Source organism: Carassius auratus, unplaced genomic scaffold, assembly GCF_003368295.1.
Source record: "Carassius auratus strain Wakin unplaced genomic scaffold, ASM336829v1 scaf_tig00002951, whole genome shotgun sequence".
NCBI lineage: Eukaryota > Metazoa > Chordata > Actinopteri > Cypriniformes > Cyprinidae > Carassius > Carassius auratus.
This window is the reverse complement of record NW_020523497.1, coordinates 1,411,620-1,426,914: the sequence shown is the minus strand read 5'-3', so window position 1 is coordinate 1,426,914 and position 15,295 is coordinate 1,411,620. Positions and strand designations below refer to the sequence as shown.

General features: G+C 38.6%; 1 protein-coding gene across 7 annotated transcripts in view; it reads right to left on the bottom strand.

The window, feature by feature from the left end:
* LOC113070115 (drebrin-like) overlaps positions 1–15,295 on the bottom strand; it is a 76,235-nt gene that overhangs the window by 1,197 nt on the left and 59,743 nt on the right. For 2 of the 7 annotated variants that reach the window (XM_026243309.1, XM_026243311.1), the window contains exons 7-14: positions 14,979–15,130; positions 14,830–14,893; positions 14,454–14,507; positions 13,544–13,658; positions 11,751–11,855; positions 6,549–6,656; positions 4,913–5,367; positions 4,410–4,515 (exon numbers count right to left, since the gene is read on the bottom strand). In XM_026243309.1, the coding sequence (XP_026099094.1) occupies positions 4,410–4,515; positions 4,913–5,367; positions 6,549–6,656; positions 11,751–11,855; positions 13,544–13,658; positions 14,454–14,507; positions 14,830–14,893; positions 14,979–15,130 (1,159 nt within the window). The remainder of the gene's footprint in view (positions 1–4,409; positions 4,516–4,912; positions 5,368–6,548; positions 6,657–11,750; positions 11,856–13,543; positions 13,659–14,453; positions 14,508–14,829; positions 14,894–14,978; positions 15,131–15,295) is intronic. The other 5 variants (XM_026243310.1, XM_026243315.1, XM_026243312.1 and 2 more) reach the window with 4 other exon arrangements.

The window sequence follows — 15,295 nt, the reverse complement described above, 5'->3', positions numbered from 1 at the left end:
TGAGGAGCTCACCAGGTCTTGGATGGTAATTTGTACTACCAGAAATCGGCCCTCATCACCCTCGATGGTGAAGCAGCCAAAGGGCATATGGAGATCTCCCTGGTGGAGTGGTCGTCAGCGATGCAGTTGCCCTGGCCTGTATGCAGTCATCTGGTCTGACTGGTAGTGCTTATGCAGCCTGTGGAGAGGCTGCCTCCGCCTTACATGCCATTGTGTTACTGCAGGTCCACCAGGCACAGTCACTGAAGAACCTGCATGAGGGTGGTCATGATCTGGGAGCTATGAAAGAACTCTGACCCACAAATGACCTCACGAGGTCACGGTGTATTCTCTGGGTCATGCAATGTCCATGCTTGTGGTCTCAGAATGTCATCTCCGGCTGTGTCTGGCTGACATGAGGGACACAGACAAAGTTCAGTACTTTTATGCCCCTGTGTCCCTAACCGGCCTCTTCAGCGACACAGTCGAGAGTCACTTTGTGCCATTCACATCCCGGGCCAGTACACCAATGCAGCTGACAGGCTGTCATGAGCTGCGCTTCCTGAAGAGTGGAGAGACTCCATCCCTGGATGGTCCAGCTGATTTGGAGTTGTTTCGGAGTCGCTCAAGTAGACCCGTTTCCTCTCCAGGAATAACAGGTCCCCTATTGAGCTTTCTCGCACAGTCACTGTGCAAAGTCACGGAGGATGAAGAGCAGCTCCTCATGACAGCCCCTTCCTGGCAGATTCCACTGAGGAAGTATCTACTGACTCAGAGATGGGACACCTACATCCAGACCTCTGGAAACTTCATATCTGGTCCCTGGATGGGACGCAGAGGTTCTAGGTGACCTACCCCAAGAGATAGTGGTCACCATCTCTTCAGGCGCAATAACCTTTTATGAGACACGCTTACAGCTTGAAGTGGAACCTGTTTGTCAAGTGGTGTTCCTCTCATTGAGAGGACCCCTGAAGATGTCCGATCAGAGTCATGCTCTCCTTCTTGCCAAAAGGGTTGAAGCAAAGGCTATCTCTCTCCTCCCTTAAATATTACGTCACTGCTATTTCTGTCAACCATGACCCCGTGCAGGGAAGCATGACCTGTTAATCAGGTTCCTTAGGGGGACAAGAAGGTTTAACCCTCCCCTACCTCCCTCTATACCTTCTTGGGACCTGCCTCTGGTGCTTGAAGCACTACAGCGGGTCCCATTTGAGTCTTTGCAATCAGTTGAGTTGAAGTTTCTTTCAAAGAAGATTCTGCTTCTGATTCCATTGGCCTCCATCAAGAGGGTGGGTTTTTAGAGTTTGGGCCGGCTGACTACCAGGTAATCCTGAGGGCACAGCCCGGCTATGTGCCCAAGGTTCGTACTACTCCCTTCAGGGATCAGGTAGTGAACCTGCAAGCACTGCCCCCGGAGGAGGCAGACCCAGCCCTTGCTTTGCTTTTTCCAGTCCGCGCTTTAAGGTTGTACGTGGACAGGACACAAAGCTTTAGGAGTTCAGAACAGCCCTTTGTTTGTTATGGAGTCTGATAGAAGAGGAATGCCATATCAAAGCAAAGAATGGCTAACTGGATAGTGGATGCCATCACCCTGGCTTATCAGTCACAAGGTGTGCCCTTCCCATTCAGGATGAGAGCTCACCCTACTAGAAGTGTTGCATTCTCCTGGGTGCCTTCTGACAGACATTTGAAGAGCTGCAGACTGGGCAACCCCCAACATGTTAACTAGATTATATAGCCTTCGTGTCGAATCGGTATCCTCCTTTGTTCACACCTCAATTGGGTAGAACCACGAGAGGCCTCGGTTTAGTGTCGGCTTGCTAAAACCACTCCAGAGAAACCGTACTGTAGAAGCTGTTGAGCTTTTCCATCCCCTCGGTAGCCAGACGTGGTGGAACATCCGGCGCCAATACCTAACGCGATAATTTCATGAGAACCAGTAGAGGGCTGGGTTCCATATGTAGATACCTAAATGGATCCCTTATGTGTAAAGTAAACGTTATAGTCTCAGAGCCCATGTTTCCCCAGCAGACTATTTCCCAAGAGGGTTACAATCACCTCTAATCCTTCCATATGCACCTAAACGGTTGTTCATATTTGTAAGTATTTCCGAAACCTCGTTTGGGGAGGTGTTGGGCTTTTTCCCAGTGTTGTCCAATCTCACTGAGTGGGTATAGCTACGACAACAGTGACTGGCCTTCTTGCTGTGAGCCCTGGCCTACACCAAAAACGGGTGCTGAAGGCTCACACAGGACAATGGAAGGGCCAGCATCCATGGCTCTTTGGTAGGGATTCCCAATTCATCTGTCACTGACGTGACGTCGAAAGTGACCAAATGAAAGGGAACGTCTCGGTTATTTATTGTAACCCTCGTTCCCTGAAGGAGGACCCTTGTTCGCTGAATGGCCATGTCCCTGGCTCGGCTTTTAAGTTACAACCTGAGTATGCGTGCATCTGCTGCCTATTTATATTCATGCTGCGATCAGCTTTAGCTGGATGCAATCATCGCATGCCAATGTGCATTGGCTTGTTTGGTTTACACTCAAAGTAGATTGGTCTCTCTAGTGAGATTCCCAATTTGTCGGTCACTGACGTGATGTCTGCGCTCCCTTCTTCAGACAATATGTATCGGAGAAGTTTTCAATAATAGTTTAATTAGTTGTTTTTTTCCCATATTCATTTGAATTTGTTAAAGTTTTGTCATTGTTTTGTTTTTTGCCACCTTTTTTGTGCCATAGCTTAAACGTAACAAAAGTTATGGCTGTCTGAAGTTAGGTGATAATTATGATTTTCTGGAATAGAATTTTGAGAAAAACAGGTTTAAAGTGAGATGGGTTTCACTTTCACTTCTACTTAATGATCGCTGTCTGTCATGAGTGCTATACTACAAACCCGATTCCGAAAAAGTTGGGACACTGCACAAATTGTGAATAAAAACAGAATGCAATGATGTGCAAGTCTCAAAAAAGTTTTTGTTTACTACTGTGTGGCATCCCCTCTTCTTTTTATAACAGTCTGCAAATGTCTGGGGACTGAGGAGACAAGTTGTTCAAGTTTAGGAATAGAAATGTTGTCCCATTCTTGTCTAATACAGGCTTCTAGTTGCTCAACTGTCTTAGGTCTTCTTTGTCGCATCTTCCTTTTTATGATGTGCCAAATGTTTTCTAAGGGTGAAAGACTGGACTGGACTGCAGGCTAGCCATTTCAGTACGAAGATCCTTCTTCTACGCAGCCATGATGTTGTAATTGATGCAGTATATGGTCTGGAATTGTCAAATTGGAAAATGCAAGGTCTTCCCTGAAAGAGACGATGTCTGGATGGGAGCATATGTTGTTCTATAACTTGGATATACTTTTCAGCATTGATGGGGCCTTTCCAGATGTGTAAGCTGCCCATGCCACACACACTCATGCAACCTCATACCATCAGAGATGCAGGCTTCTGAACTGAGCACTGATAACAACTTGGTTTGTCCTTGTCCTCTTTAGTCCGGATGACATGGCGTCCCAGTTTTCCAAAAAGAACTTCAAATTTTGAATCGTCTGACCACAGAGCAGTTTTCCACTTTGCCACAGTCCATTTTCAATTAGCCTTGGCCCAGAGAAAATGCCTGCGCTTCTGGATCATGTTTATAAATGGCTTCTTTTTTGACCTATAGATTTTTAGCCGGCAACGGCGAATGGCACGGTGGATTGTGTTCAATGAAAATGTTTTCTGGAAGTATTCCTGAGTCCATGTTGGTATTTTCATTACAGTTGCATTCCTGTATGTGATGCAGTGCCGTCTAAGGGTCCGAAGATCACAGGCATCAAGTATGGTTTTATATATATATATATATATATATATGTATGTATATGTACTTTTTTACATTGATCTGATTTTCATTTTCATTCAGTTTTACTCAAACTGAAATAAAAAAATGAATAAAAACTAGATATATAGTTTATATAAAATAGATATATAGACAAAAAAATGAAAATGGCAAAAACACAATTAAAAATTAAAACCATAAAATATAAAAAAATAAATAAAAAAAATGAATACAAAACTATAAAACATTAGTATCTCAATGATACTAAATACTAAAATAACATTTTGATAATCAATAGAACGTAAGTTGTGAACTAAAAATTATTAGCTACTCAAAAAAATGAAAGAACACTTCACTATGTCTCACCCAATCTTAAGTTTTTTTTTTTTTAATGATATGCATCAAAACAGGAACAAGAATTGTGTTTGAATCAGCTTTAAAAATCATTTTAGTTTTTTTTTATTATTATTATAGTTGTTGTTGTTTTTATATGTCTATATGGCTTTTATTCATTTTTATTTAAATGTTAGTTATTTTTGTAAATTAAGAATTGTGTTCAAATTATTTCATGTTATTTCAGTTAATTATTTAATGTGCTTCAACCTGCTGTGATCTCACCTGGTGGTTTGTTATAAAAAACTGGTGTTGGGTTGACTTTTGCAGTGCAGTCATCTGACTGGGCAAAGTCCTCCTCCTGTGACTGGCTAAAGTAGCCTTCACTTGCCTGCATAAACACAAATATATTTGTAAACATATAAAGCATAGGTCTCAAACTCAATTCCTGGAAGGCCACAACTCTGCACAGTTTTGCTCCAACCCTAATCAAACACACCTGATCCAGCTAATCAAGGTCTTCAGGATTACTAGAAACTTCCAAGCAGGTGTGATTTGGAGCTGGTTGGAGCTAAACTCTGCAGAGCTGTGGCCCTCCAGGAATTGAGTTTGAGACCACTGATATAAAGCTTCATGCATCTTGAATTTGTCATGTGTCAAAAAAGCAAATGCTGCCATCTAGTGGCAAAACAAATAAGATTAGTAAAAAAAACAAAAAAAAAAACATGCAGGACAATGAGAGGAAAGGCAACATTGCATTGTTCATTTTAAAAGTACGTTCTGCTGACCTGGGTCCCTTCTTTAAGAAGCGTGTCTCCATTGGTCAACAGTAGCTGTCCTTCATCCAGATCCTGGCTGTCAGAGCCGGAAACATGCTGCAGGGCCTGCTGGTAACTCAGGGTCATCTGGTGGGGTCCGGCCACATTCACCAGGCTAGATGGGTGGTCTTCTGTGCCAGTGCAGTAGGGGGCGTCAGGCACCTCATCAAAGCTCAGGAGTGGCTGTGGGAGAGCAGGGGAGGAGCTGGCAAGATGAGGCTCCAGGGTGTCCTCCATCAGGTCCATAATGTGGCTGGGGGCCTGGGAGGTGGCTGTAGCTGGTGCTGGGCCTCTGTCCCACAAGTCTAGAAGGCTGTCATCTTTGCTGGATAATGGAGCTGTGCTGCTGGGCTGGGGGGAAACACTTGAAGAGGTCTTGGCGAAGCCAGATTCCTGCACTGAAGTCGGCTTGGGAGTGTCAAAGGCTGGAGGAAGGAAAAAGGAAATGTAAGAAATAGAATACAGAATAATATAACGTTCATTACATTCATGTTTTTTGGTTACATTTTTAAATGTATTTTGCAAGAATGATGGTTCTGTGCTGTATTAAATCATCACATATCACATCCCATATGTAAAATACCCCAAAATCTCTCAACTCAATCCTTCCCTCCCACCACCAACTGTCCAAAGTGGTATTCCTATTTATGCTAATGACTTCATCATCTTCAGAAAAACATGACAAAGACATGAAATTCAAATTTATGTCAAATGTTCTCAAATTCACAAATTTGTCTGAAAAAAATATCTGAAATGCTTTAGCATATTCAGGCCAAACTTGGTTTGTATTTTTTATAACTTCTGAACAGTCTGGCCAAAAATCCCCAGGGTTGGGTTTTTAGATTCTGAGTAGCAGACCGAATCGAACGTTCCCCAATTTTCCACTGATATGGCCTGATGGTACATTTGGAAGTTTGAAATTTAAAATAAATCCTAAAATCTTTTGATTAGTTTTGCCTATTGCCATTAGTTTCAGTGGTTTAAATATGTTATTTGGATCATGCTGAGAACACTGACCAGTTATGCCATAATTGTCCATTTAGATTTTCTTTGAAAACCTATTTTTTCAAACTCCTCCTAGACTGTCATTGTCACATTACACTGACCAAAGCATCACCTGGTCAAAAAACATAAACCATTAAATCATATTACCTGTGATTCTATTTATGATTTTTCAGCCATTTTGACTAAAATCATCTTAAATCGTCTTTAATTACTTATGGTTTCAGTTGTTCTGATGCTCCCTGCCATGCTTGGCTCTTCATTTTGCCCCTGTTGTGCTTAGCCCTTTCATTGCTGCTTGTAGCTATTACTATTTGTTTTATTATTACTATTATTGTGTTATATTTTTTCATTATTATTATTATTTTTTTTTTTTTTTTGAGAGAGAGAGAGAGATAGATAACTGTCAATGCCAAGATAAGCAGGGGGTGTAAGATCAGGAAATGCCAAGTAAAATTCAAACTCATGTTGCCTAGATAAGCATAATGAGCCAACCACTAGGCCACAGCTCCGACACATTGTAATCATGATCGAGATAATATGACTCTAAATGAATATCATAAAGAAAAGAGTCAAAAGACTTCCCTTGTTTTTGAGGCCTTACCTAATTCCTTTCGAATTAAGTCCTCTTTGTCCTCCTGAATCGCTATTTTGGGGATGGGAGTACATCCAGTTGTCATGCTGCGCTCAAGGATTCCTTCAGCAGAGTCATCTGAGACATCAAAGAGAAGGTAAACGTTTAATGTGGGCTCAAGTAAATCTTAAGTAACTCATACCAACCAAAATATCAATCACAACACAGATGACAACGTTTACAAATAGTCTGAAAGGATTGCTAACAATACCAAACAAAAGCAAGCAATGTTTTGTCTGTCAAAGCGTGCATCATCCTCATTGGCGTTGTCAATGACCGTGACATTAAAACACAGACATGCCAGCATGACTGTGAAGACAAAACACATTGTGCAGTGCAGAAAATTAGTTCACAAATTTACAAATGCATGTTGTTTTTGAACATACACACACTCTTGAAAATGTCAGCAAAAGAAAGATGTTTTATTAATAGAAAATATTTTATACACTCAAAACAGCACTAAAGCATGTATAATCTTCTGCATCCACCAATATGTCATGATATTATGAAATGATGCATACAGAAACACTAAAAGTTGACCTCTTAATATCATTGCAAGCTAAAGCAAGCTGACAGGTTAAAAAAATATATATTCAATTAATTGACTTTAAAGTGGCAGGTGGTCAATATAATACAAGATGTAATCATACTGCCAAGATCTAAGATCTATTAGTCTTGTTTATGCAATTTCCAGAGGATATCTAAATAATTATGACACACCAACCCACTGGAAAGAACAACCACAATCAAGATCACTTTAACATCTCAATTGTTTCTCCTGGACAATAATATTTAACAGAGAGCTTTTTAATTCTTACAATTTCAAAAATATTCTCAAACTTCTGTATCACAAATCATGCTCAGATTTGCAGAAATTAAGAGGTCTGCAAGCAAAAGTCAGAGATTTCTATTAAAAAGTTATCAAATTAATTCAAAAACAAATCTGAGCTAATTTGTAATTTGCTTATCGACATTCTTAAAACCCAATTAAGTTTCCTGAGCTCAGAAATTTTCCACTTGAATTCACTCATAACACAACAAAACTCTGAGATGCAAAGTTCAGAGATAGCCACTTTAAAATGATACAGCTGAGAGAAGACCTCACACGACATAACAAACACTATCATTGAAACGACAAAAAACATTATAAAAACTGATTTCAGGAAAACAGTTGCACAGGCACAAAACTGAAAAATAAAACCCACTGTATCACTCTAGATAAACTTTAGATGTTGGGTCTTAGCAAAAACACAATGTTTAGTCCTTATAAAACACACCGATAACTGCTTGTGCCATTTGTCCTTGGGTTGCTATTTAATTTTACTTTCAAACACACCACAAGTTCAGCTCCACAAAGATCATGCATGACACCATAGTCACACAAAGTCTACGGAATGCAAGCCCAAGGACTTGGAGACCACAATCACATGCGGTGCAATGTGGAATACACTCACGGGTTAACAGGTTGGAAGGAAGAGCAAAAAGGACAGTCGGTTATCCATCAGAAAGAGCATGGGAGGAGAGAAAGGGGGACATGGGGGAGTAACATTTTTGAGATTCAATCAGATCTCCCTTACCAAAAGAATCACTTTGTCTCAGACCTTTAAACATCCATGGCATAGCTTATAACACATACACAATGTTTCCTGTGCAAAATACAAAGTCAACGGACAACAAGTATATGACACATATACAGACTGTGGACCGAGAAATGGACTGTGAAACTGAGAAGGCCGTAGTCTAGTTAGCTAGTACTGAAGGTTACTTGAGATCATGGGACATACAGAAGGGGACTTGAGATTAAACATACATTTTATCCTGTAAGAGTTGAGCAATTGACCATATTGTCATAAAAATTGGATCTGTCTTCATCAGGATGCTCTAAATCTGCTCCGTACTGCTCTCTTTCAGTTAACACAGCTGTCCTTCAAATTTATTAATTCACAGAAAAAAATAATTCTGTCATTATTTACTCACCTGCATGACTCAATGTCATTCCAGAATCAGAAGACTTTATTTTTTCCGTGGAACACAAAAGGAGATGAGTCAATGCGATGCAGTATAGGAAAGATAATTTTTTTTTAAATGTACTTGTATTCATATTGGTTTTGTATGCTTTCAACAAATTTTTTATACCATTTTGTACCAACAAAATTTTTATATAAAGTAGTTATTGTGTAAATGCATGTTATAGATCTTTTTTGACCTCGTAATTTTTTATCAAAATGTCATAACTTGACCCTTCTGATGAAATGACTTCTCTCTAAAGAACCAAGTCCCAACTTGATGTTTATACTTCTTTTTCAATACATCATTACACTTGAATGTATATCACAATACAGAGGAAAAGATCTGTTGCCATGTCTGCTGCTAGACTGCAACTAAAAATGTCATGTGGCATAGCTATCAAGTAGGGGTGGCACGGTTCGCTGAAAGAAAAAAAAAAAAACATTTGGTTCACCACACACGGTTCGGCACGCGCAGGGACCGCGGTTCAACTTAAATCTGACAAAGCATCTGTAATATGGGTTCAGATAATATGTGTTTCTGTTGATGGATGCGTGCTTACCTGCGCCTCATAACGCACGCAAATATTAAGCTCTCTCTTAAGTATTGTGTTTAAATGGACAAATTCAGACAAAAAATATGTCAAAATTCCTGTCTTGATAAGTGACCTATAGCAGACATAGCTGGCTGAACGTAGGTCTACTGTATCAGTGCATTCTCTTAAAGTGACAGTCTTAATCGAACAGCAACGACAAAGATATCACTCACTGCTCTTGATTAAAAAGCTTTTGTAACTTTAATAAAGAATAATCTTTAATTTATACAGTCTAATATGCCATGCTGTTTTACATTTTGATTACTTTATTCAATTTCTGTAGCTAAAAACTTTAGATCTACCTAAAAAAAAAAAAAAAAAAAAAAAAACTTAAAATCACTGTTTATTGTTTGTACCTTTACTCTATTGTATTTATTTGTGCTGTTGCTTATAGTTGGATAGAATATTCTTTTTTTATTATTAGAAAGTATAGTTTTTCCATAAACATATCACAAACCCACTGTACCGAAACCGTGATTCTAAAACCGTGAAACAAACCGAACCGTGAAAAAGTTGAACCGTTTTACCCCTACTATCAAGTGATAATCTTCCTTACACTTTTAATATTTAATATTTTTAGTATTTAGGGGTCATCTCTATGATGATGTTTTTATTTTTTATCTCCATCCCCGAATGTTGGGTTGCACTACATGATTTTGTTGGTCACAGTAGTAATTAAAAGTTTTTCAAAAAAAAAATTTAAATGCATATTTTTTTTTAATTCCTAGAAGGTAATTAGATTAAAGATTATGATATATTAGATTAATTATAAAATTAAAGATTGTGATAAACTATCTAATCCCATGTTTCTTTGTCTTTTAGGGTGCATCACAGGCACTTTCATTAAAGGGTTAGTTCACCCAAATTTTAAAATTATGTCATTAATGACTCACCTTCATGGCGTTCCAAACCCGTAAGACCCCGTTCATCTTCAGAACACAGTTTAAGATATTTTAGATTTAGTCCGAGACAGCCGTGGCGCTTCCATTGGGCCCGGTGGGCCTGGGCCCACCCCTTTTGGCCTAGGCCTATGAGTAGTGAGTGAGTTTCATTCTAGCGGTTCATCCAATAAGCAGCCCGAGGAAAGCTTTAAGTGAAGCCTCTCAGCCAATTGGCAGCTTCTTCCCAACGTGTGGACTCTGCATCATCACCAGAAAGTGATCCAATGAAATGAATGACGTTGGGGGACACAGACAGTTTTGCTAATATGAAACGTAAAACAAAACGCAGCTTATTTATTTTTTAAATCAGCATTGCCATTTTGAATTTATAAGAAACAGTTAAATCATTTTAAATCATTTTTCTGCTGTTTGTGTTAAGCAGCTGTGTCAGATTCAATGCTGCTGTTATTTCATGTTCTTAAGTTCTTCTTGTCATTTTGAATTTATAAGAAACCATTAAATAATTATGGACAGTTCCCTGCCCGCCGTGTTGGGTAAATGAAGTTAACTTACTGCCAACAAATAAGGTGTATTTCTTTGTCCGCTTCAGCACTGAGTTGAGGACAGCGATTCAAGTTGCTGTCCTCAGTGCTGCAGAAAAGCACTGGGAGCTTATTTTAACTGGCCCATCCAGTTTTCTGGAGGCCCACCTTACAATAAAAATCCTAGCGCTGCTAGTGGTCCAAGAGCTTTCTGTCCCTTCATTGAAACTGTGTGTACGGTATACTGACCATGTCCAGAAAGGTAATAAAAACATCACCAAAGTAGTCCATGTGACATCAGAGGGTCAGTTAGAATTTGTTGAAGCATTGAAAATACATTTTGGTCCAAAAATAACAAAGATTACGACTTTATTCAGCATCGTCTACTCTTCCGGGTCTGTTGTGAGTACGACTGCTGTAACTGTTGATGTACAACACTGCTGACATGTTTTCTGGTGTGTCCAATAACAAAGATAACACGTCAACAGCGTCATTCGTCAGCAGCGCCACTGCAGTGTTGTGAACACGCTCACTACAGACCTGGAAGACCAACATGTAATTTCGATGCTTCAACAAATTTTAACTGACCCTCTGATGTCACATGGACTACTTTGATGATGTTTTTATTACCTTTCTGGACATGGACAGTATACCGTACATACATTTTCAATGGAGGGACAGAAAGCTCTCGGACTCAATCTAAAATATCTTAAACTGTGTTCTGAAGATGAACGGAGGTCTTACGGGTTTGGAACGACATGAGGGTGAGTCATTAATGACATAATTTTAATATTTGGGTGAACCAACCCTTTAAGGGAAAAAAGCAGTTTGGACATTCTGTCAATCAGCTCTATTAGTGTTCCACAGAAGAAACTCATACAGGTTTGGAGTGACATGACGGTGAGTAAATGGTGGCAGATGCTTAATTTCAAGGTGAACTATACCTTTAATACTAGCACATACTGACACTGGAAGACCAGGGTGTATCCGGTAAAGTGCAGCAACAGTGAATAAAAAAGCACAGTGTTGCTGACGAAGCCAAAAGATAAATGATAATTCAGTGAGGAGCAAGGCTAAAGGCTAAGCTATTGGCGTTGTGATCCTATGCTGATGCAGTATCCCTCAGCAAGATCTGTCCAGTACCTACCAGGTGGACTTGGCTGCCGCCGTGAATGGGGCAGAGTGCGAGAAGTGGGCGGGCTGCAATTGGATGGACTGTGCTGCTGCCTCAAGAATGGACTGTCCAAGCGGCCTGGTAAACGGGAGACAGGACCATCGTGTGGGACACGAGGACACCCACGCACAAACATATAGTGACGTACACAGGTGTGACAGAGGAAGACCAGACAAGATAGACAGGAAGAAAGAAATCCAGGGATAGAGGGATATAGAGAGGCACAAGTTCAACACAGAAGCAATGATGGATGTGCGGCAGTTGGGTGGAGGTTAAATAAGATCCAGGATCATCAGAAGGACAGATGGAATGGACAGATGATCGAAAAGGAAATCAAACAGATGTGTTGACAACCAAAAGGATAGAGTGATCAGAAAAAAAAGAGAATTGACCAAGAAATGGAGAGGAAATAGTGAGGTAGAAGGAGAGAGGTTAGAAAACAGTTGTTAGTGTGATGGTTTCACACCCTCTGAGCATAAATCAGTAGTTGTTTCTGTGTCTGTTCCCTTCAGCAACAGATGGTAGTGAGGAGTTTGACATTCACTCCAACACTGAAAATGTTATGATCTTAAATAAACAATGAAATGACACAATAATCCAGTAATAATATTGCATTGTTCAGCAGGACCATGAAGTCTTTTGGAAAATGGCACCAATACAATTTTTTTTTTTCTTTTTTTTATTTTTTTTCTTTTTTTACAATAAAGTAATCTTCAGCATCTCGGCTGAAAAAAAAAAAAAACAACATAAACTATGCTAAGGTGGATTGCTGGCTTAAGATGGTCAAATTGCAGTCCTCTTTTGAAATTTCCAGATGCTTTTTACAGCAGGTGTTGAACTCAACTTCCAGTTGGTACATTTGAACATTATGTGGAAAAACTAGGCTATTTGGAACAAAATATTATCTTCTCAACTAGTCACATTAGTAAGAAATAATAAAAAACATCAATTAGCAAGCTGTATTAACAAATTGCCTCCAATAGAGTTTGCAGGTTGATAGCATGTTGCTAAGCTGTGCAATACACTATTTAGCACCAATACATTAGTACACAGAAATGTTTGTTTTTTAATTATTATTATTATTATTATTATTATTTTTATTATTTAGATTGTACATTTGCTTTAATCAAAATGACCAGCCGGAGGTGGTTTAAGCTGATTTTGTTGGTTTAATTGGTCTTTTAGCCTAGTCAAACTGGTTTAGCTTAGATGCTGGCCACAATGTAGCATCTTAGTTCATCAAATTAACTATCAGCATGTAATTATTATATTTGAATAATCTATCTATCTATATAAACTGTATATCCATCAACCATTATTCAAACTGGTTATCCTCTGTAGGTTGTAAGCCTATATTTAAATTTTAAATTTTTAAAAAAGTCAAATATACTGTACACTTTGTTTGATATTTTGTTATACAGTTTAAAACATTCTCACATTTATAACTGTGGCTTACAATAATTGTTGGGAGTATTTGAAGTTTAGATCCTCTTTAACCTTTGTTTTCTATATAAATACATAACTATATATCTATCTACTTTACTTAATTTAACTATGACCCAAACAAATCTGTTGTCATGATTCAGAGTACATATTTCACTACATTCTTAGACAGATGGTCTCTCCTTAGCTGTGTTGTTTAATTCACATTGTTAAATGACAGTTTGAGAGACAAGTTAAAAGCAAGAAGCAGGACAAACAAAGGCTTAGGATTTAGCATCTATGCCTTCCTCCTCCTCTTCTCTACCCTTTTACTATGATCTTACCGGTCCTGTGCGTGGTGACTGGTGAGATGTCCACGCTGTTGGCTATTGCCCTCTCTCTCTGCTTGAAGAATTCACGTGGGTTACTGGGCCTTTGGGCAATGATGGCTGCTGCTTCCTATAAACATATTAACATGGGAAAACGAGATAAAACATAATATATATATATATATATATTAGATACAGATGTAGATAGTTAGATAGAATTAGATAAAATACACAGAGTAATGTATTATATTACATATGTATTTATTATTATTATTATTATTATTATTATTATTATTATTATTATTATTATTATTATTATTATTAATGTCTTATAAGATAAATAAATAAGTCTTAATTTTCCATCAGTTTTCTATTTGGATATATTTTTTAGCACACTGCACATTTACACTGGTATTTTAGATGGAATTTTATAATTTTCCTGGATAATGAAAGTTGCCGCATCCTGTCAACACACTGTTTGAACACAGGAAAAGGAGGTTAAATAAATCCCAGTTTATAAAATAAATGTGGATCATTTATAAATATATAATTAAACACATAATTACAAAATAATGTAATTAAATATATTATTATAACAATAGCTAAATAAATAATGGAATCATGGATCTAAACCAGTAATACATGATGTGACAAATAGAAATAACTGCAGGTAAAGTCTTTTTTTTTTTTTTTTTTTTTTTTAGATCCTATTGACTGCACACGCACCGAAACACAGAAACTCTTGAAATAGGATGAGGATTCCCACTGACCCACATGTAAACCCCAGCAGAATATCTGTCTTTACAACACAAATCTGCCCCACATTTTAGTTTGTTAGGGTCAGAATCTGTCCTCCTTTTGAAAACACTTATCTGAGAAAATGAATCGATGTTGGTGTGGCCCTGAAAGCTCTGTTTCAACCCACCTCAACCTCTGTTTCTTTTTTCTCCAGGGCAGGGTCTTCATAACTGGGCTCTGTCTGTGAAGTGATGAATGCACTTTTTTATTTCCACCAGGGGGCAGCAAAAACTTTTAACAGTAAAATGTGGGTCAATCAACATGCAGTTTTTTGTAACATATTTACTTTCCAGATTAGTGCAATACATTTTGTGTAAATACTTATGAAGTCTGTATACTGCCCGAAGTCATTAATTCATTTATAACAGGACAATATTACTTAAGATACATGGGTCGTCTTCTGATTATCACCCATAGACCATCATGCAATCTGTAAATGATTCAAGCCCTAAAATATCTCTTTAAACACCAAACCTGGTTTAATGTATTCAAAGCATACGCACTCTTACAATCAAGGGCTGATTCCTTGACCTCTCTTTGGCCTCTTCCTCCTCCTGCATCTTCTTCCTGTGACCACGCATATGAACAGATAGCATCATAATAATGTATGGCTGAGGGTCATCAGTGCTGGCAACTGTAGCATCATTCCTACCTCTGTTCCTCGATCTGCTGCTCCCTCTCACGGAAGCGCTTCTCTCTTTCCTCTTGCTCTTTTCTTTCTAGTTCCATCCTCTCCGTTTCAAAGCGCTGCCGTTCCTCCGCAGCCTTCCTTCTCTCTTCCTCCTTTCTCAACTCCTCTTCCCGCTTTAAACAAGGCACATATTAGTAAAGCATCAGTTAAATGAATTTACAGGCACAATAAGATTATGTCAACAATATAGCTATTTTACACTCAGTAAATGTAATCTTTATTTTACTGTTGTAGAATGTAATATTTTGTGCAAAAAAAACCCATAATTAAAACAACAA